Source organism: Tribolium castaneum, chromosome 10 (genome assembly GCF_031307605.1).
Source record: "Tribolium castaneum strain GA2 chromosome 10, icTriCast1.1, whole genome shotgun sequence".
NCBI lineage: Eukaryota > Metazoa > Arthropoda > Insecta > Coleoptera > Tenebrionidae > Tribolium > Tribolium castaneum.
In genome coordinates this window covers 5,727,124-5,749,458 of record NC_087403.1, presented here as the reverse complement: position 1 = coordinate 5,749,458, position 22,335 = coordinate 5,727,124, and the positions used below count along the sequence as shown (strand labels likewise).

The following is a 22,335-nucleotide window of genomic DNA, read 5'->3' as shown; positions in this document are numbered from 1 at the left end:
TGGCTGGAATGACAAATAAAAGACTTGGCTTCATTATAGAAATTTTATCCGGGCGTGTAATGAGAATGTATAATTTCCTGTTTTATAACAATAATGCATTATTTATGGTTTGATCAGGCCGTGCAGTTGAGACTGCCATGGGTTAGTCGAGAATGTTGGTGTTGGGGGTTCTTTTTGGTCGCGTGTTGTGGAACAGATTGGATTCGCTGTGGGTTTCCAGTTTTATGATCTCATAATTCGCTTGCATTTTAAAACAGGCGCTGTAGTTGTCGCAAACTCGAAACTGTATTAAATGGGTTAATGAATTCGCGTGTCGATGCGATGGCTTAAGCAGTGGCGTATTCACGGGGACACAGGGAAGGAAAATACCAAGTCAAGAATACTTTATTCACATGAATGGAACGACCTGCCCTCTTTCTTGTTTCAGTTGAGCTTTTGTTCATTACCTATCTAATTTTTTATTTGTAGGCGGTGCTGGCTGTGCTAAATGCGCCACCGGGTGGTGTACGCGAGTCGGATTAGAATGGTTTAAGAAAGAGGCAGAGAGTATGAAAATGGCTAAGTTTTTGTAGGTAGAGTTGCATTTGGCTTAAAGTTCGAAAGTTGTTCTAGAGTAAAGTGAGTTTCTCGGTCCGCTGAGTAATCGTGTTGGTGGTTGCGTCGTGTCGCCCTTTACCCAACAAATTTTAGTTCACATACGAGCTCGCGGCTCCGAAAACATGAAAACAACCGCAGCATTGTGAGCACAATGTTATAAGGACCTCGATACTAGAAAATTCAGCAAAGCGATGAAGGGGAAAGGTATTGGGGAAAACAACTTGATCAACGTTATTAAAGATAGCAAACGCATCTCAATTTTCAACTTGGAAAATCCTACGGTCTCTCTCGCACCCTGCTTTCCCCGTCATGAATACAAACCATAGTTTTGTTGACATTCGCATCCGAATTTAGATTTCAGCAAACCTTACAGTTTGTTATTTAACGAGACGATTAGGGTGAACATTCGCGAGGAGAAAAATCTATATACGGGGAACATTTGCATTGCGCTAAACGATGTCGTGTTAATCAGGCTTTCTTTGTTACAATGAAAACAAAAAGCCTTTATTTCGACTGAATATTCATAAGACATGTAAAATAGCAGTAACGGTGACCTGTTGTGTTATATGTATATTCTCGGCTCCAGATACCAAGGGATATTACAAATTTATTTCATATTCCACACTAGATACAATTTTAAATAAAAAGAGCAAAATTACTCTACAAGGATAATAAAATACCTACAACTTATTTAATAATATTGTTCATGTCTGAAGTGAATTGCTTTCATTTGTGTGCGACTTTTTTCTAACGACATCATTAAAGTTTTTCTCTCACTGAACGAAACAAGGGGAAAATGACGACAGAATTCTTCCCTGTTATCGCGTTAATGATTTATCATTCCTTATTTCATAAAATTCCAAATCCAAATATTTCACCCAAGACTGAACGCTAATAACGATCAAAACACTTCCGGGGACAGGACCGGACTGATAATTTTCTCGTGCTGAAATGATCAAATAATAGTGCAACAGTTTTAGAAATATTCATACCCAATTGTTATTATTTATTAATTTTTTCCTCAAAAGGAGATTAGTTTCTCTGAGGCTAGTCCGGCCGTGCCCGGATATCAAATGCAGTAAATCATTGCCAGTTGTCGCAATACCAATCACCGATGCAATAATCTATTCACAAGACGACTTTCCATTAGGTCTGTCGTGAAATATTTAAACCGTGGAAGTCTGGTGACAAATCTCCCGGCATTGGATGTCAAAAATATCCGTAATCACAATAAATATTGACGTTTTTCTCCGCTCTCAGATAAAAATCTCACTTATCCGATTACTTCCATTCAATCTTGGCGTGGCAATGTTATTATATACAGCTGGTCCATTAATTTTTTGCCCACGGAGCCACCGACCATTGAAATTTACCTAATTGTTGCCATGATTATTTTATGTAATTGCCAATTAGGCACAATCAAATGTATAACGTAATTACGATACAAACGGCTTTACACAATTGTTTAGAGCTGAAACTAACATTTGTTTTGTTATTATGTTGTCATTATGTGTCCATTTAAATGAGTAATGCTCTTCATAATGTGTTAATATGTGTGCACATTCTTTAATTTACCAACCGAATAGCGCAGTAATTAAATCCCGAACCATACACCCGGAATTGCACCGACAGTTTTGTTCTTTGTTATTTTTCAAACTGTTTTGTTAAGGGATTTTTTCTCTCGGGCCATTTTCATTCAACTGTCAACGCACAATGACAAAAACACAGTTTCATTTCAAAACATAACTAACTTCAATAAATAGGACATTTTACCAATGAGCCTGCAAATATCTGATGGAGAGCGCTTTTGTGCTCAAAAGCTCACTTTGTCCACATTTCGCAGAACTAATTATACCATTTGATCTGCTTATCTTGAAATTGTTATGTATAGAGTAAAAGTATGTTTGGCCGATTAGCAGCGCGGGTCAGTGTCGTTTCGCTAAACAGTTGTGTAATTACCGATTTAATTAATGAAAATTGATCTGGCGAAACCACATCAAGACCGATTTTTTATTTACATTAAACCACATACCGCCCGTATGGCAACTGTTATGATAATTCAGAGGCGTGGCGAATTGTTTGTTGTCCAAAGAGCAGATTGTGGTGGTCCAAAATGGAGCAGAGGTCAATTCACATTGCTCATAACGCGATTACAATCAGGCTGTGATAGAGTCGTGCCATAATAAAAGGGGTATTTGAGTGTGATGTCCCAAATACATTAGTTCATTTTTACGCAATAACTGGATTTATCCGAAATCAATCGTATTTTCATGAAAACTGATTGTTCCCAAGAAGGGAAAATGCTTTCAATACTTTCACCGCTGAACGGTCGTATCGTTAAATCAGAAACTTTTCCGGTAAATGATGTATGTTTAATCGACTTTTCTGAATACCGCGTTTTCAGGCAATTTAATTTCGAACAAATTCCGAATAACAGAGGATGTTTGCAATAATTATTATTGCTTTCATAGTCGAGATAACAAGGAACCATCATTTATTCAAAAGTGGGAAAAACAAACACATTCATTCCGATTGCTCAAGATTTCACAAAAATAATCACTTTGATTCGTTTTACTTTTAACTGGGGATTCTTTTATGTAAACTCGATCGCCGGACGCGAAATTCTCTCCCTACACTCCACCATAAATATCTCCAAGATAATTTATTTGTAGCCACTGCAACGATAAGATTAAGAAACTTTTCGAGATGAACATTCGGTAAACCGAGTTATATTTTTTTTACGTTCCAATATATTTATGACACTTCTCAAACTTTACTTGCCTTACTATATTACACACTTTATCAAAAGCGCCAAAAATCATTTCACCTCACACACCTTCGCCGATTTTCACTTTTTGATACTTATCAAAGCGCACGACTTTTTTGGGAAATAGTAAATTTTACGACACGAAATTTACCTTGCTTGAAGATACGATCAGATTAATGCCCCTTTTGATGTCTGATAATAAAAAACTTTTCGCAAGTCCTGCCCTCCGAACCCACTTGACCCATATGCGAATTTTTAATCAGCAAAAAGTATAGTTTGATTTAATTATGCTTGCGTTCGGTAATTAATCAGATCACAAAGAAAATAGTTCGATATTTTCTATTATGAAATTTTGTACAAAGTAATTAATTAAGGGAACGAACATTACCTTACCTTAAACTTTCAATGTATCCAAGAAATCGATCACTGCTCTATTAACGTATTAAGAATTTATTAAGTTAGTTAACCCTGATTCGGGTTTATAAAAGGACTAAGACGGAAAGAAATCAGCTTTAACCTTTAGGTTTTACCTGGCCGATTCATCGTCGTTTAATCGTTTGTGATATAAGTAATTAAAAGAGTTTAGTGTTTTCCGCATAACCTTATACATTATACATTTTGATACTTTGTAATCCCGATAAGGCAGTATTTAAATTTGTGTTTTTAATATAAGCAGGATTAGATTAGGATTAGGGTTCGTGGGGTTAGCATAATCCCTAAAAATTGTTGTGGTATCAAGTTTAATAAATCTCCGGCAACGTCTATTCAGAAGAATTCGATGGGCGTTTCATAAAACTTTGGATTTAGGTCCATTGAAATAGTTGAAAAGTTGTTTAGTATAAATTTAGCGGCGCTGTGTAAATTTATTTTGTTCGATATTTCTTTTAAACAGAAACGTGGAGTAAAGTGGGCCAAGCGTGATTTAGGGGTGGCGGTACGTGATTATTTTCGCATCACCGGATCGGATAATGATATACATTTAGTATTTGTGACAATTGTTAATTTTTGTGGTTTGGCGTTGCCAGATCGCATTAATTAATATGTTAAGGGGATAATGGCTGTCTCAAAGAAGGATGTCGCCCGCCGCAACACGCTTAATAAGGGATGTTCGGGGTGAAACAACATGCCCTTTCTGAAAATAACGTGTGCTTTGCGCTTCGAATAATCAGAGTGTTTCACTGTGATTCGGCAAATTCGTTAAGTTAATGAGATTGAGGATTTCTAAAGTGCACCTCATTTACTGCACCGGATTAGAAAATGGATGCGTCATCACGATTTGTGTTATTTTTGGGGATTTGGGGGACGCTCCGCAATTCGCAGAGGTTTAGGGCTAATTAGTCTGTCACAATATCTTGTCAGGCTGGAACCGGTTGGGCCTAAATCGCATTAAATTTTTTACATAACGCAATTTGCATTCATAATGTTGAAAAATAGTTTGATGGCACGTCAGGAAGTTTTTGAATAATTAAATAGATTTGCGGATGGGTCTTGCCGCACAATAGCACACGAAAGCTCCCATTAAATCGGATTTTTCCTCTTGTTACAACATCTGGACGCAAATTAGATGCACTTTCCTCCAGCGCTGGAAAGACACAATAAAGAGATATAAGTCAAGATTTCGTTTAATTGGGTCGGATTTCAACTAAGAGCTGCTTTGCAAATAAGTGAATAGGTGCTTCCAAGGGATCCTCTAGGAAATATGAAAGCAAAACGCGCCGAACAATAGACCGGGATGAACAACACGGAGCGTAAAGCGACACACCGGAAGATGCACTTCTTTCCCAAATTCCAACTTCAAGACTAACTATCCAAACGCTGAATCAGATTTGAAGCACTTTAATGACAATATTAGCATTTTAATTACTTTCGAACTGTAATCAAAGTCGAACCCTCTTTCTAACTAAATAAACCCCGACTTTATTAACGACTGCGTTTTTCAAATTTTTCAACCTTCTTACAGATTTTCGAGGACTACTACCTCTTCACCCACAGCGGGGTCTCCAAACGATCCCTCAGCTTGAATTCCGAAAATCGGGCAAAACTAGCAGTCGACACCAGGGTCAGGTGGTCAAAACAACAAACGGCAAAGAAACGAGTTAAAAGAGACCTAAGACTGCAAGACTCAGACCCCAAATGGCCCAGCATGTGGTATCTGGTAAGTCAAATTCGCAAACACTCCCCAAATTCAGGAAAACACTTCCACTTGTAGAACCGAGGAAATGGTCTAGATATGAACGTTATTCCCGCCTGGCTAGAGGGCATAACCGGCAAAGGCGCCGTCGTAACCATTCTAGACGATGGTCTCGAGAAGGACCATCCAGATCTAGTACAAAATTACGTAAGTTGGGCCCAACCCTAGCACTCCCCAGGAATCCACCAAAATTGGTATTTGGGCAAAATAAACCGTCGATTTGTTTAATTAATCAACTATAGGACCAAGTAAATAAAAATAGAATAAAATTTGTTTGGCCTAAAGAAAACATTAAATGAATCTTTTTTACACAAACAAATTAAATACCTGATAATTGAGTTGTAGCGAATAAATAAATGTTTGCTCCAAATCAATAAAACTTGTTTCTCTTTCACGCGAGTTAATGACAAATTGACAAAATGTTAGTATGATTCTAAACGGTGTGTCTACAAATGACAATAAGTCGCAAAATCGTTATGAAAAATGATTTTCGTTATTGTTTATCCGATTATTATGAGACTTGCTGTATAAGAGACCAAAAGACGCTCTCGAAAAAATTGTACATTTTCGGTTTCAGATTTCTAGTGCTAAAAATTAAAAGACCATTCGTTTATCTTAAAAAAGCTACTCCTGTTACATGTGTCGTTCTCAAGTTATTTCGCTGTTTGTGTTTGTATATTATTTTTAAATCGAAATCATGAGCAAATGTTTAACAAATTTTCCTATTGCCGTTGAGTTGAAGGGTTCGCGTAAAAGCCTGGGGAGTTTGAAGTGGGTCATCCTGTTGAAATAACTAACTGCTCTTTAGGACCCCTTGGCCTCATACGACGTCAACAGTCACGATTCTGATCCTAGTCCAAGATACGATATGATAGACTCAAACCGGCACGGCACTCGCTGTGCTGGTGAAGTGGCTGCGACTAGTAATAACTCGGTTTGTGCTCTGGGTGTTGCCCACGGTGCCCAAGTGGGCGGCGTGCGGATGCTGGATGGGGATGTAACCGACGCGGTGGAGGCTCGCTCCCTGAGCCTCAACCCGCAGCACATCGACATCTACAGCGCGTCTTGGGGCCCCGACGACGACGGCAAAACCGTCGACGGGCCCGGGGAGCTCGCCACGCGGGCGTTCATCGAAGGGGTGACAAAGGTATTGGGGTGTTTTAAGACTGGGTTGATAAATTCGCGCGTTCGAAAATTGTGTCTTGATTTTTCAATATTGTCTCTTCCTAACGCTCACTTATTGTGCAATTTTTTTATTTACCTCGATAAAACGCGCCGTAAAATAAGCCAATTGCGTCAAAAATTACGTTATTTTGCGTCTCCAGAATGAATTTTCCTGTTTTCGGACCATAGTTTATGAGTGACTCATGCCGTTCTATGTTCATTTCTACTCTTGTTCAACAGAGACCGGATTTAGGAAGTTATTTTTTTATTAATTCCTACTACATATAAAATAAAAATATCATTTTAATTGCAATAAATTCCATTTACAAAAGCAAACAAAACGAAATACTTATTGTAAGGAACTTAAAATTCTCTATTGTACAGAAAAAAGTAAAGAAGTTAATTAATCGTTGAATGTAAATATTTTTCTAAATCTGCTGTTGTAAAATTACTTTGTTTTTCTCTCAGAATTCATCTCAGCCTGGAAAGTTAACTCACTGTACGGAAAAACATACTAGTAGGTATTAAAATCTGGATTCCCAATATTTTTTCATTCATTTAACATTGTTAAGTATCTTCAGCAGATTTTTTTATCCTAATTTTTTCTGTATTGTTATTAATTAATTAAGCGACTGGAAAACTGAGAAACTGAATAAACTATATTACAATTAAAAATGAGAAACCCTAATAACTTGAAACATTAGATTCTGAATAAAAAACAATACACTACGAGACTGAAAAGTTACAAAAAAATAAAAACTGAAATACAAAAAAATTAAAAAACAGGAATTAAGTGAATGGTAAGTGATAAATTAAAATCTATAGAACTGCAATGGACATTAAGAAATTGGAAAACTGAAATTATAAGACAGTGAAACAACAACAAATTAAAAAAAAAATTGGAACTATGGGGAAACTAAGCAACTAAAGAGCCGAAATACAGAGAAACTTAAAAACTGTGTGATTAAATCACTAAAAAATTATGACATTGAAATCGATCCACAATTTATCCACGATTTGTGAACCCAAGTGTAGTAGAAAACGTGAAATTTTCTTAGAAAACAGCGAAATTCCAGTTGGTTTGGCCGACATTTACGAAATAATCAGACAATTTTTTGCTCAGTTTTAATCGCCTTATTGTGATTGGTCCGTTTTACGGTTGGGAGTGCAATATCCCACCACGATTTCCAATGACAAACGCTTCAATCGCCTTGCAATTTTTTGTGCACGAGATAAACAAGTAGGAGGTAATTTTTATATTTTTATTGGTCAATTGACACACTCCAGGAACAAATAAGACACTAGTAAACAGGTTTTAGAGTCGGCCTTTCTCACAGAACGGGATTTCGCTTTAGACGCGAATAACTTGGCCGATTCTGCTTGTGTTTTTTTTGATTTTTTAATTTATCACAAAAAAACTAAGAATCCTAGAAAAGTAATACTTTTACACAACTTATTAAAATCTAGACTGTCGTTTTTAAAAAATTAACAATTACAATTACAATCATAATAATTAAAATAAATATTTTTTTTACTATTTCTAAACCATAATTAACAATTGGCGAATCCTGCAAGTTTGGTACTAATTACTTTTTATTCCAAAGCCAACGCTGATACAAAAATTGTTTAAAATTGACAAATAATTTAATACACAATTTGAATATTTTCAAAAATTAAAAGTTCAGAAACTGACAAAGTAACTTAAACGCTGAGAAAGTAAAAAGCACAAAACATAAAAAAAAATAAAAAACATAGTGAGACTGAAATTCTGAAGCGACTGAAAAAAGTATAGCACTGGAAAAAGAAACACTAATAAATTAAAGAAAAATAATAAATAAAATTAAATTAAGAGATTGAAAAGTTCTAAGGAGGGATAATTAAAAAACTCTAAAATTGCAAAGTAAGACCATTCATAAGATAAGATAGTAAAACCACGAAAAAGTGACTGGAAGCCTGAGAAACAAAAATCTGTACCTAGATGTAAAATAAAATTACTATGAAAATTTTCCTAAAATCCGGTCTCTCGTGTTCAACAATAACTCGGATCGGGTTGCTCCAGTTGTTTGTTTTAGCAACAGTTTCTGTCAGATTGTGCTAAAGAAACCCTATACACGATCGCGCGAATTTTTCAACCCACTCCCGTACGTCCGGAAATTCGAGTAGTGGTGATTTTCCGTAGGGCCGTAATGGGAAAGGTTCGATTTTTGTGTGGGCGTCGGGGAACGGCGGCCGGGATCACGATAATTGCAACTGTGACGGGTACACGAATTCGATCTATAGTTTGTCGATATCGAGTGCGACGGAACACGGACACGTTCCGTGGTACAGTGAGGCGTGCAGTTCCACCCTTGCCTCGACTTACAGTAGCGGGGCTGTGGGGGAACGCCAGGTGGTGACCACTGATCTGAGGTATTCTTGCACTAGTAGCCACACGGGGACCAGTGCCTCGGCGCCGCTTGCAGCGGGCATCTGTGCACTGGCTCTGGAGGCCAATCCCAACCTGACCTGGAGGGACATGCAACACATTGTTGTTCGGACCGCCAGGCCCGAAAATCTGATCGCCCCTGACTGGCAGACCAACGGCGTGGGGCGAAATGTCTCACATAGTTTTGGCTATGGGCTTATGGACGCCTACGCCATGGTACAACTCTCGAGGAATTGGATCACAGTGCCTGAACAACACAAATGCGAAATCACCGCGCCTCACGTCCAAAGGCCTATTCCTGCCAAAAGCGTAGTCGTTTTACAGTTACAAGTAAAGGAGTGTGAGGGAGTTGAAGTCTTAGAACACGTCCAAGCTAAATTAACTATCTATTCGCAAAGACGTGGCGACCTGAATATTCAGTTGACCTCCCCTATGGGAACGCGGGTAACACTATTAGCCCATAGGGCCCACGACACTTCCAGGGTTGGGTTCTCCCATTGGCCTTTCATGTCAGTGCATTCCTGGGGAGAGACTCCTTTCGGAACCTGGCAGTTGGAAATACATAACGACGGACGCCTTCTTGGTGAGTCAGGTCAAAAATTTAGCCCGGTTTAACTAACATAACTAGAGTAGAGTTTGGCGCTACTAACAATTGTAACGTAACTTTGATTTTCAGGTCGAGCGACACTTCAGAACTGGTCTTTGGTCCTGTATGGGACCAAGCAGTTTCTCCCTCCTTTACCTAATAATAATATAGAAACTAACAAAGTCAACAAAACTAAAACAAATAATATATTTAAAAAGAAAAACTCTAAAAAGCAAAGAAACAAAAACTTGCAAAAAGTCACGACAACTAAACCCCCCAAATCCCAATACAAACTAAAGTTAAAGAACACAACGCCGAAAATCAGCGTTCCTAACGTAACAAATTCGAAAAATCGCAAAATAGCCAAGACCACGACCGAGTTCTCGCCCTACTTTTACGCGATAAACACCAGTAAATACAAAAATTCGGAGGACAGTGTTAAGCAGTACTTGAAATTTGTTAAGAACATTACGATAACTTACCCGGTCATGATTCCCTCCCGCGAGATGTCGAAACCTCGCGAATCGTTCAAAAAATCGCAAAAACAGAAAGAGAAAAGCCGCGATATTAACTCGAACCGTAACGCTAAAGTTTTCACTTCTAAAACGACTGAATTAACAACCTATCAAACTACCACCAGTTCCCCCAGAGGAAGATTGGGTAATTAAAATAAAATACGATTTTTGTTGGTTTGGTTTTGTTTTACGCATCTTGTCGCGTCCTGCCAGTGCGTGGTTGTAATTTTTGGCGGTTTTCAGCGAACGTGACTGTCTGGGATTTGACTCTGTATGGCACGGCCACACCGCCGGCCGCCGACCTGAAGCAGGAGACGGTGCACCAGCCCTCCATTGTGGACATATACCCCGAAGAGATCGATGATAATTCGATTCAAGACGCGTCGGCCAATTCCCTCAAGTTTGGTGCAGAGGTAAATAATTTTTGCTTTTCCCGAATGCGATTTTGAGGTTTTTGCACTTGCAGGTTAAGAAAGATACGTCCGGTTGCTTAAAAACTAATGGCCAGTTATGTTTAGGTTTGTGTATTGTTATAATTATGTGCTGCACGTCCTCATATAACTGCCAAGACACTCTCTATGTCCTATTAATATATACTATCAGTTCACTAATTTTCATTTTCGACTTGTATTTAAACATTCGGATCAAGTCTTGCCACATTAAACGTAGCATCATTGAGTTTCATAATGTAAACAGATCATACAATCTTTACTGTATTCATTCAACCACAAATCAAAACAAAGAAAATTCTGACAACAATTTTCACAGAGACACACGGAAAAACAAATGTAAAGTCACGCGACATATATTTAAAGACGTTTTTTTGAATCGTACGTTTAGAGACTTTTTAGGGAAGGTAGGGAATTTAAAGGTTTTTTTGCGAATAATGTATCATAACGTTCGCGAATGGTTACATAGACTAAATACGCTTAGATTAGTAGTACTATTTTGTGATATCTCAACGTTTTATATATTTTTTAAGCTAAAGTGTTCAATATTATGTATGTTACCGTCTTATTCGGAAGTATCCAACTGAATTTCTTTCAACCGTAATATATTTACACCACTCTTATCATATTATGTCAGTTTTGTTATGTTTATGAAATATTTATTTTTATCTATTGTACAGTTTTATTGTTTTATTAACAATTCTATCTATTGTCCAGTGAAATACGCTAGCTCGATCACTTTGTACTTAAGCAAAGTTACTTCACCTGTTTTGGTCCACGCAGCAAGGTTGACACTTTTGTACTTTTCACATTTTTTAATGTTCGCCTGTCTGAAAACATACCAGTATTTCGCGAGTAATATTAAGATGTATGTGCCAAATTTAAGAGTAAGTAGGACGTAGATGTTACAAAAAGGACAAGGTAATCGCAGAACCGTTCGCATATTCGACATATAAGTGCAATTACCTAACAACCTACAAAAGTACCAATACTTTTAGACAAACGGAAATACAATAAAGGTGGTATAGATCGATATGTTTTACGTTCGGATTATTTTTCTACTTTACACGCAATGGTAATGTTAGCTGTGATTATTTAATTATTGTACATACTTGAAAGACTCATTTATATTTTATTATGTTGTTAATTTTTTAATAGTAGTTCCTGAAACAAGTTCACCATTAATGTTAAGGTACCTATGTACATTGAGAATTTGTCTGATACTTAAAATTGTAAGTAAATTACTTAATATGCCTTAATTTTGTCACGTTGATTTGACGAATACTCGACCGAGTATCAGCTCAATGAATGAATGGGTGTTTGTGTGTAGTAAATGTCTGTACTTATCTGTATTTTTAACTTTAGTCTTAGATATTCTGAAAATTCTTTAGTCCTCAAGGCCTAGTCTTTAGCCATTCTGTTGAGATTTTATTTATTTTTACCAAAGACCCCTCTTTGGCCGACTTTTTTATGCATCATTCTCAACGGACTTGCTAATAACTAAAATATATTGTTATAATACATGTACATCACCTGTTTGTAAACTATAAAAGAATAATAAATTGTGGCTAAAACGAGTCGTTCAAAATTATTTCAACATCCAGCATCTGCCACGGGACCGATCGCTTCCTTAGGTAAGTCCCCAAAGTCAACTAATTTGCATGTTTTGTATTGTGTTAAAATTGTTGTCAGATTTTTTTTATTTTGCTTTCCTGTAGATAACGCTAATTCTTTTCCATACCTTACCTGCCTCAGCACCATTAACAGTGCCATAATTTTAGGCTGTCCGGAAAATTTATTTTTACACAAGGGTCGATGTATCAAAAGTTGTCCTGACGGCTTTTACCATTTGACGCTTAGGCGCGAGAGGCCTTCGGAGGCCGAAGATTTATCTCCGGAAAATAACACCAATCGGTGCTTACCATGCCATTACACTTGTAAGAAGTGCACAGGCCCGGTGGACTACCAGTGTTCCGAGTGTTTCCCAGATGCCCAACTGGTGCCGGTTTCCAGCACCGAAACTTTTTGTTACTCCGCATCTGTGGCCTCTTCAATAGTAGCAGATAAATGGTATATAAGGGTATTTGTTATGTTACTTATAGTTAGCGTTTTATTAGTATTGCATTTATTGTGGCAAATTTTTAAATCAAGGAAACGGCCCCGCGGAGGGTACTTGCGTTTTAATCTGATAAACAATAGTGATGAAAAAGATGTAAAAATGGCTGTTTATAGTGATAGCGAATAATATTTTAAACTTTGATGTGACTTTACTCCTACTGTAAATAGAAGAATTGTTATTTTTTGAGTATTAAAGCCAATAAAGTATTATAAAGCTTTCGTAACTTTTATTTTCCCCTCAGTTCATCCTAAATGGAATTACAAAAAGTAAAAAACTTAGTTTTGTAAATAATTGATTATGCGATAAGTTCAGACTACGACACCCCGGGGAGTATGCAACCAATAAAACACGAATTTTTATTAAAAAGGCAAACGGTAAATTTATTTGGCATTTCTGCGTTTATTTAATAAAAAAATAGTTATATGTTGTGTTAACAATGACACAAAGACAGAAACGTTTTTGTTTTAATTAGTTTTAATCTGTTTTACATCTCTACAGTTCGACTACACTGAGTGACACGTGTCTTTTTAATGATAGAAATTCTTGCCAATGTTTTTACGTAAAACTAATTGAAACACTAAATCATAAATAATTCCTGTAATTTTTGCAATCCAATGACACTAACCACTGTAAAAATTTGTATAAATTTTATTTATTTATTTTCAAGCATTAAAAAAAACGTGTGACCTAGCATAGGTCCTCTTTATAATTCTAAATAATTATTATGAGGAAATTTTGCTACCTGACATTGCAATAAATATTTTTATAATTATTAAAGAGTAGTTTAGAAAGTACAGTGGTATTACTAAACGCAAATCCGAGAACGGCCGAGCAGTGCCGACGAGCCGATCATCCTGAGGGAACCATCGCGCAACCCCGTGTTAGCTGTCTTAAATCTCAATTCATCTAGTGCATTAGAGTGTGAAATTGAATAAAAACTGTTGTTTTGTCAAGGTAAGGCCCTAACAAACCTTCTTTTAGTATAGTTCCATCCTGAAACTTGACCAAGTTCATTAAAACTTGCAAAATTCATCCCCTTCCCCGGCGTCCCTATTGTAGTGTCGCAAATCGGGGTAAAAAGACCAAAAAAATTTATAAAACGACAACAACATAGTGTATTTGAGGCCTTTAGTTGAGTTTTTCATATTTTTTGAGTTTTCCGTTGTTCCAAATTCGAATTTCGACCCCTTAGCAACAACAACCGTTTTTCCAAGAACTTTTCCTTTGTTTCAAAATGGCGAGCTTTGGTGACGTGGCCAGAACTCTGAACTAGTTAGAACTATTGTGAGCTTTTGAGTAAAAACGACTGGTTTATTTAGGTAAGTTCTCAAAAAATCGTCAAATGGCGTAATATATTTTCGAAATTGTTTGCACTTCTCAAAATTTCCAAACCTAACCACTATCTCAAAATCGGGTAAAAACCCGAGTGGTTAGAAAATGAGAAAGCCACATTGTGCCATAAAATTTCTTCCAGATTGAGTATCCAAACAAAATTATTTTGCCTTTTTTGGAATTTCCACCCTTTTGGTTATTAATTTAAATCGCAATAAATGTTTGACATTGAATCAAATTGAAGGTCAAATGATGTTAATACAAAAACTTGACAGTCAAAGCCCATTTTGGGGTCAAATTTCTTAGCGTCCATTTCATAGCATCCAATTGCATTTGTTTAAATTCATGCAAATGATGAATAAAGTGTTGTTGTTACATATAACCAGTTTGATAATTAAAAATAAAACGAGATTTCGCCCAAACATTTAGTTGTTAAAGTCTCAAAGAAAACTAAAACATTTTTTAATGGCATTTGATTTGTTTTAATGACGAAAATTAATTGAACAGTTACAAAACTGCCACAAGTAATAAAAAAGTCGGTTGGTTGATTCCATATTTTATCGAAAATTTCCATTTTGTGTCACAATTCGGTGATAATGCTTTCCAAATGGCAGGTTTTGGATTACGTGAGCCAACCTGAGCTTGGGATCCCCCGCACAGAGGTGAAGAAATCCGACTGTAAAGGTAAGCCACGAAATTTTTTGACACTACTAACTTCGCAACAAATCAAGACTTTTGTCGATTTCGGTAGATTTCTAAAGTGGCAACAAATGACGAACTTACACACGATATGATTTAGCTTTATTTCCTTTTAGCAAAACGATAAATTTTGGATTTAAACGGTGTGTGCTTGATCATACAAAATGGCCGAAGAACAACAACAGGGTGATGAAAGTAACCCTTACGAGCAAGGTGATCATGCTTTTGAGCTAGATGATCTTGAACGTGCTTTGGTAACATGCGAGTAAGTATTCACGGGTTTGAATTTGGCGCTAGATTCTATGAATGCGCACGCGTAGTACGGTCCCACCTAATTGTATTTTTATGTCTTTCCGGTACACACGAAGTGACGATAATAGGTGTTTTCGGCTTATTCAAAATCTTGTGTGTTTAGTTTATTCCAAAATTCCACAATTTTGAAATATTGGAAGGTTCCCAACCGCACGCCTATGGCGCCGCTTTGGAGTGTAGTGGGGATTTAATTTGTTATTAAAATATCGGAATTTACTATATGATTTGAAAAATATCAATTACTGTACAAAATAACGCGTAAATGGGTGCAAATTTTTGTCAAATCACTTTAGCCGGTATTACAATAAATCGCAGTTGGTACTCCGGTGTCTGAGGTTGTCATTATTATTGTGGTGGATTGATATAAGCTAGTGAATAATAAAAATTTCCAAATTTTCATTATTAGTGATATTATAAGTGTAATTATTGTGATTTACTTACTTTGTTAGTGATAGCTGTATTTCATGTCTAATTTGTACATGCAGAACGACACACATAGTAAATTATTTACAATTTTCGTACTCTAACCTAAAAGAACTAGATGAAATGCTCATATAAATTCAGTCTTACAATAAAAAACTGTTTTATTTAACATCAATTTGCTTAAAGACTTCGCAGTTACGTTGATCAAGTAGTAGAAGACGCTGCAGAGATGGCTAGTGTCTCTTACCAGATTGCCAATCTTCTTGAGAAGGTTAGTAAAATCGTATTACACAGTATTCGGTCAGCAATTCGAGTAAAAAATCATTTCAGATGCAATCATCTGACAAAGATTTTCGATTTATGGCCACAAACGATTTAATGGCCGAACTGCAGAAAGATAGTATCAAATTAGATGATGATTCGGAACGAAAGGTTGTAAGAATGTTGTTGAAACTACTTGAAGATAAAAACGGTGAAGTACAAAACTTGGCTGTCAAATGGTAGGTCAGTCATATCACACTTCACTTGTCTCACTCGTAATTTCTAGTCTGGGGCCTTTAGTTAACAAAGTTAAGGAATTCCAAGTGGAGACCATTGTTGAGGCCTTGTGCACCAACATGGTCTCCGACAAGGAGCAACTGCGGGATATTTCCAGCATTGGGCTCAAGACGGTTATCGCTGAACTGCCACAGGCACCTGGGGGCCTCTCCGGAAACATTTGCAAGCGGATCACCGGTCGTTTGACGACTGCTATCGAAAGGGTACGTTTGTCAACGTTGTAGCAAAAATCAACGAAACTTTGCAGCAAGACGACGTGTCCGTGCAACTGGAAGCTCTCGACATTGTCACGGATTTGTTATACCGCTTTGGCAACGTTTTGCAATCCTACCATGCCTCCATATTAAACGCCCTCTTACCTCAGTTATGCTCACAACGGCAAGCAGTCCGCAAACGTACGATTGCAGCTTGCAGTAACTTAGTTCTCTCGTGCAACAATGCATTGTACGATAAACTAATCGAGCATCTGTACAACGGGATGAGAACTGATAACAAGAACTCCCAAATTCGCACCTACGTGCAGTGCATTGCAGCCGTGTGGTGAGTCGAAATTTTGCCTGTTTTAATTGCCACTTAAACCACCACTTTAGCCGACAGTCGGGCCACAAGTTCGGCGAACATATTGAAAAGTTCGTACCTTTGATCCAAATGTGGAGCGCTGTGGAAGACGACGAGACCAGAGAGTTTTGTTTACAAGCTTTTGAGAGTTTTATCAATCGTTGTCCCAAAGAAATCACCCCGAAAATCAGCGCCGTAAGTTAAATAATCGTGGTCTCAACGTTTTTGAGCAATTTTTTCGCAGATCACAGACTTGTGCCTAAATTACATGACTCATGACCCGAATTACAACTACGACGAAGATGGGGATGATCGAGCCATGGGGGCTTACGATGACGAGGAAGAAGAGGAGAATGACGAGTACAGCGATGACGATGACATGAGCTGGAAAGTGAGACGTGCAGCTGCCAAGTGCTTGGAATCCATCATCTGCACTCGCCATGAGTTATTGTCTGAGTTTTACAAGGTTTTGTCGCCTGTGTTAATCTCCCGGTTTAAAGGTAAGTGTGGTAAAATTGTGTGCGAACGCCGAGCGATTGAATTATCCACAGAGCGGGAAGAGAACGTGAAATCAGATATTTTCCGTGCTTACATCGCGCTTTTGAGACAAACAAAATCGACTGTTAACGTGAATATCGATCCGAACTCCATGGAGCAGGAGGAGATGCCCATTTACTTGCTCCAGCAGCAAGTTCCAATGATTGTGAAAGGCGTGCAGTCGCAAATGAAGGAAAAGAGCACGAAGACGCGCCAAGACTGCTTCCAGCTCCTAAAAGAATTATGCAATGTCCTACCGGGCGCTTTAACGCACCACATTGGTGATCTGATTCCCGGTATTCTATTTTCACTGAGTGAAAAAAATGGGAGCAGTAACATGAAAATTGACGGCTTGTCGTTTCTCCTGTGTCTTTTGGCATCGCACCCTCCTGAAGTTTTTCATCCCCATATCAATATCCTCCTACCGCACATCATAGCTAACGTGGGTGATAACTTTTATAAAATCACAGCTGAAGCTTTGAACGTTCTGAAAGAGCTGGTCAAGGTCATTCGTCCTCTGGACCGCGACTCGAACTTCGATTTCACGCCCTTTGTGAAGGAAATCTACCTCTGCACTTTATCGCGTTTAAAGACGTCCGATTTAGACCAAGAGGTCAAGGAAAAAGCTATCTCGACCATGGGGCAAATTATTTGCAACCTGGGTGATCACCTAGGGAGTGAATTGTCTTGCTGTCTTCCTTTGTTCCTCGATAGATTACGTAACGAAATCACGAGGTTGACTACAGTTAAAGCGTTGACCAAAATTGCGGGCTCTCCATTGGGCATCGAACTACCGATTTTGGTAATAACTCCCGGGTTTGCGCAATAAAAACGTAACAATTTTCTGATTTAGGACGAAGCAGTGCCGGTTTTGGGGCTCTTCCTGCGTAAAAACCAGCGTGCTTTAAAACTAAGTACTTTGCAACTCATTGATTGTTTAATAAAGAATTACCACGTCTACATGTACGTGGAATTACTCCAACACGTAATAGTGGAAGTGCCACCACTCCTTGACGAGTCCGACCTGCACATAGCCCAGTACACTTTGGTGATCTTGAAGTCGATTGCGGAATACCACCCCCTGGCTTTGCAAGACCTGCCAACAAACATCTTCCCGCAAATCTTGGTCTTGGTGAAGTCGCCTCTTCTGCAAGGTATTTTCCCGTAATTCAAGTCCCGAATTGGTCAAATGTTTCATAGGTTCCGCCCTGAATTCCATGCTGGAATTCTTCAAAACTCTAGTCCAATGCAACCTTCCGGGATTGTCCTACAACGACTTGCTGCAATTTCTCGTTCACCCGATCAGCATTAGCCAGGGTTCTGGGGCCGGTGACGCCGTCATCCACAAGCAAGCCTATTACTCGTTGGCCAAATGCGTGGCTGCTATAACAGTGACGATGCAACACCAAGCGTTGCAAATCGTCCCCCAATTCATCAACGAAATTCGCTCTTCGCGCCACGACGCCCAGAAGATCTTCACTTTGCTCGTGGTCGGCGAAATCGGGCGCGAAATGTACGTAGTGAGCCCAAAACTAATCGAAATTTAAACTTGCTTTTCCAGCGATTTGACCGGATTTGCCAACTTGGAGCAAATCATCTCCGAGGCGTTTTTCGCCGTGTCTGAAGAAGTCAAGTCCGCTGCGAGCTACGCTTTGGGCAGCATTGCCATCGGGAACTTGCAGCAATATCTTCCGTTTATCCTGACCGAGGATGAGAACGAGCCCCGAAGACAGTACTTGTTGCTTCACTCTTTGAAGGAAGTCATCGCGTGTCTGTCTTCAACACCGGAGGGCATCCAACAATTACTGCCTTTCGTGCCCGCGATTTGGGACACTTTGTACCGCCACTGCGAGAGTGAGGAGGAAGGGACAAGGAACGTGGTTTCGGAATGTTTGGGCAAATTGACTCTGATTGACCCGAACCATTTGCTGCCGAAGCTGAAGGAATCGCTGGGCTCCGAGTCCTCGCTCATGCGCACGACGATAGTGACGGCGATCAAGTTTACGATTTCTGACCAGGTTTTGTACAATTTTGTCTAGTTTTAGTGACTTGTTTTTAATTCTAGCCTGCTTCAATTGACGCATTGTTGCGGCAATGCATTGGCGAATTTTTGAATACTTTGGAGGATCCCGACTTGAATGTGAGACGAGTGGCGCTTGTGGCTTTCAACTCGGCTGCTCACAACAAGCCCTCGCTGATCCGTGATTTGCTTGACACGATTTTGCCCCGTCTGTACCACGAGACTAACATTAAGGTATTTGTCAGTGTTTGAGATTAAGGGTGGTGTTTAGTTATTTATTTCAGCGAGAGCTAATCCGTGAAGTTGAGATGGGCCCATTCAAGCATACCGTTGATGACGGCTTGGACCTGCGCAAGGCAGCGTTCGAGTGCATGTACACCTTGCTTGATTCTTGTTTGGACAGAATCGATATTTTCGAATTTATCAATCACGTTGAACTTGGCCTTAAGGACCATTACGATATTAAAATGTTAACTTATTTAATGGTGTCGCGACTAGCTCAAATATGCCCCGGCGCCGTATTGCAAAGTGAGTCATGTCAGCGTTTTGAACATCGTTTGATTGTTTTTTTGCAGGCTTAGATAGACTGGTCGAGCCCTTGAAGGCAACTTGTACCATGAAAGTTAAAGCAAATTCGGTTAAGCAGGAATACGAGAAACAGGATGAACTTAAGAGAAGTGCCCTGCGGGCTGTTGTTTCTCTTTTAAGCATTCCTGATGCCGGTACATCTATTTTGACTTCATTTGATTTTTTCTAATTATTTTCTTCCAGATAAAAACCAACACTTGAACGAATTTGTCACCCAAATCAAGACTTCTCCCGACCTAGCCCAGATTTTCGACTCGATCCAGAAAGATTCCGCTAATAATATTAACGATTTCTTTTTGATGGATCAGAGTTAGACATTTTCAAAGTTACTATTTTTTCGACGTTTGTTCAATTTTTTGTTCTAGTTCATTTTCGTTGTGTTTCATTTGTTCATTCATATTTTTCATATTTTTTCAAATCTATGTAATTGATCTGAATTAATAAAGCTGTGTTTCAACATCCTTTTTTTTATTTTCTCACTAGAAATAAGCAAAATATAGACAACCAAAAAAAGTAACGCACTAAATTCATAACTTTCTTACTAGTCATTTTTCAAAAAAATCTTTAAACAGGCCGATTTAATTTTTTTAAATGCTACAATTATGATGTCATTCGTTTTTGAATTGTGGCGTCATTTTTAATTTTTTTTTCACTGTTTTAGATAGTACACATCTTTATTTTTTTGTAATAATAAGAAAAGTAAGTAAAAACAAAAAAATTATTTAATAAAATTTAAAAAATATTGTTAATCAAACATAATGGGCTTTATATTTTTGTTCCTGACTTACCTACTTTATAGGCAGCAACACATAATATAACACTCAAACACAAAAAAAATTAGAAAAAAACCATCACCCTTTCAGAAAATAAAACCAGATCGAAAAATAAAGTTCTTTGTGTAATACTCTTAATGTCTTTTTTTAATTTTTTAATTTTCTTTTTTTTCCAAAAAGATAAAAATGTGTACTATCTAAAACATTAATCAAAAAGGTCAGTTATTATTAAGAAAAATAAAAAAATATGTCATTACTCAAAAGTAAATGACGTCAGGAACGTCATTATATTGTCAAAATGAAGCATTTAAAAAATTAAATGATTAAACTACCGGCCCTTTGAAGGTGTGTTAGTAAATACAAAAGTTTTTTATTACGTAATTTTCAAAGATTGCGTTGTTATCGTCTCTGGTTTAGTTACAAGGTCAAAGTTCAGGAAATTCACTAACGGAACATTTTTTTGAGCGCAGGGCCGATCTAGGGGAGCATGTTTCGGAGTTTTATTTTAAGATTGTTAAAATAAAAAATTATGGTTTACGTAAATTCAGATACAACTCCAAAATTTCAATAGTTTTGCTTCATGATTATTTCGATTTACTTTAAAAAATGCTGGTGGTCCCCTCAAAATTATTTCTGGGCCCGTCCCTGTTTTCGCGCCACTGCCGTTTTAAAATATTAAAGCGGTAAAACCGAACTGAAAAGACATGTATTAGTAACCAGTAATCAGTTACTTTATTTTGTAATTAAAAAAATATATGTTTGACTTTTTTTGAACGTGAAATATTTGGACAAAAAGACATATATTTCAAAAAAGACTCAGGACACGATTCCAGCCGAAGATTTTAAAAGATTACTCATTGAAAATAAATTCTTCGCCGATTATTAGACTTATCTGTTGAAAAATACGTCACTGTTATATGATACAAAACCAAACCCAGTGATTAAAGGTAGAAGAACTATTCAAGATGGGCTTAATTATCAGCGTTTTTCGCCAAACTGTGGACTGTGTCCGCGATAAATTTGGGCGTAAGTAATCTATTATCACAAGGATTGTGCTATTTTTACCAAAAATTAGGAAATTATGATTTTTAACGCATTTTTTCAAAAATTCCAGTGTATCCAAGTGAGGAAACAACTGGATTAAATCCAGAGTCGTATTCTGACAACATTTACGGTAAATATCCAAATAAATATACAACAATGTTTAATAAAAAAATTTCAGCTGATCTAATAAGCGATGAGCCACCCCTTCCCCGCCCAAGGGTTACTTTCATGTTTCCTGGGGACGAGATTTGAGAAATATTTTATTGGACACCCAAATATATCATAATGCACCCTTAATCACTAACAAAATGTATTATTAATTCCGCACCCCCAAAAAATGAAAAAAACAAACATGCACTTAATTATATTATTCTACACTTTTATATGTTATTGTGCATTTTAATCTTCAATAAAATGTATTAGTTTTGTCCAATTTCGGTGTTTTATTTATTAGTGCAAAAATTTAAAATATGGGGGCTCATTTGACTGAGTTTTCTGATTGGCTGAGAGCGGGGTCATTGACGTTTAGGTTGGTCAAACTGGGAAGCCGTGGTTACACTGTAACATTTTTCGTCCGATAATGTTTTTTTTTATCAAAATAAATTACAAAATTGTAATTTTTTCGAGTTTTTATTGCCCAGTGATGATCCTTCAATTGATTACTTAATTAAATGGTGA

General features: G+C 37.6%; 2 protein-coding genes and 1 long non-coding RNA gene across 11 annotated transcripts in view; all 3 read left to right on the top strand.

Annotated features, from left to right (window-relative positions):
- LOC661907 (furin-like protease 1) overlaps positions 1–13,029 on the top strand; it is a 66,103-nt gene extending 53,074 nt beyond the window's left edge. For 5 of the 9 annotated variants that reach the window (XM_015985176.2, XM_015985169.2, XM_015985164.2 and 2 more), the window contains exons 3-9: positions 5,325–5,519; positions 5,574–5,702; positions 6,364–6,702; positions 8,899–9,727; positions 9,821–10,390; positions 10,489–10,658; positions 10,712–12,271. In XM_015985176.2, the coding sequence (XP_015840662.2) occupies positions 5,325–5,519; positions 5,574–5,702; positions 6,364–6,702; positions 8,899–9,727; positions 9,821–10,390; positions 10,489–10,658; positions 10,712–11,281 (2,802 nt within the window). In that variant the 3' untranslated portion in view covers positions 11,282–12,271. Of the gene's footprint in view, positions 1–5,324; positions 5,520–5,573; positions 5,703–6,363; positions 6,703–8,898; positions 9,728–9,820; positions 10,391–10,488; positions 10,659–10,711; positions 12,272–12,475 lie in introns of those variants that run through there. The other 4 variants (XM_015985184.2, XM_968038.5, XM_015985190.2 and 1 more) reach the window with 4 other exon arrangements.
- Positions 13,030–13,652: 623 nt separating this feature from the next.
- Positions 13,653–20,299, top strand: Cand1 (Cullin-associated and neddylation-dissociated 1). The gene is made up of 17 exons (XM_968078.5): positions 13,653–13,767; positions 14,760–14,829; positions 14,961–15,109; positions 15,766–15,850; positions 15,910–16,079; positions 16,127–16,340; positions 16,385–16,677; positions 16,728–16,890; positions 16,940–17,195; positions 17,247–18,034; positions 18,086–18,386; positions 18,433–18,745; positions 18,794–19,250; positions 19,298–19,486; positions 19,537–19,780; positions 19,828–19,974; positions 20,024–20,299. The coding sequence occupies exons 3-17, from the start codon at positions 15,009–15,011 to the stop codon at positions 20,152–20,154; spliced, it is 3,852 nt and encodes a 1,283-aa protein (XP_973171.3). The 5' UTR covers positions 13,653–13,767; positions 14,760–14,829; positions 14,961–15,008; the 3' UTR covers positions 20,155–20,299.
- A 934-nt stretch (positions 20,300–21,233) lies between these two features.
- Positions 21,234–22,090, top strand: LOC135267273 (uncharacterized). Its single transcript, XR_010335675.1, has 3 exons — positions 21,234–21,639; positions 21,728–21,787; positions 21,836–22,090. It is a non-coding gene; the product is annotated as an uncharacterized LOC135267273 (long non-coding RNA).
- Positions 22,091–22,335: the final 245 nt, after the last annotated feature.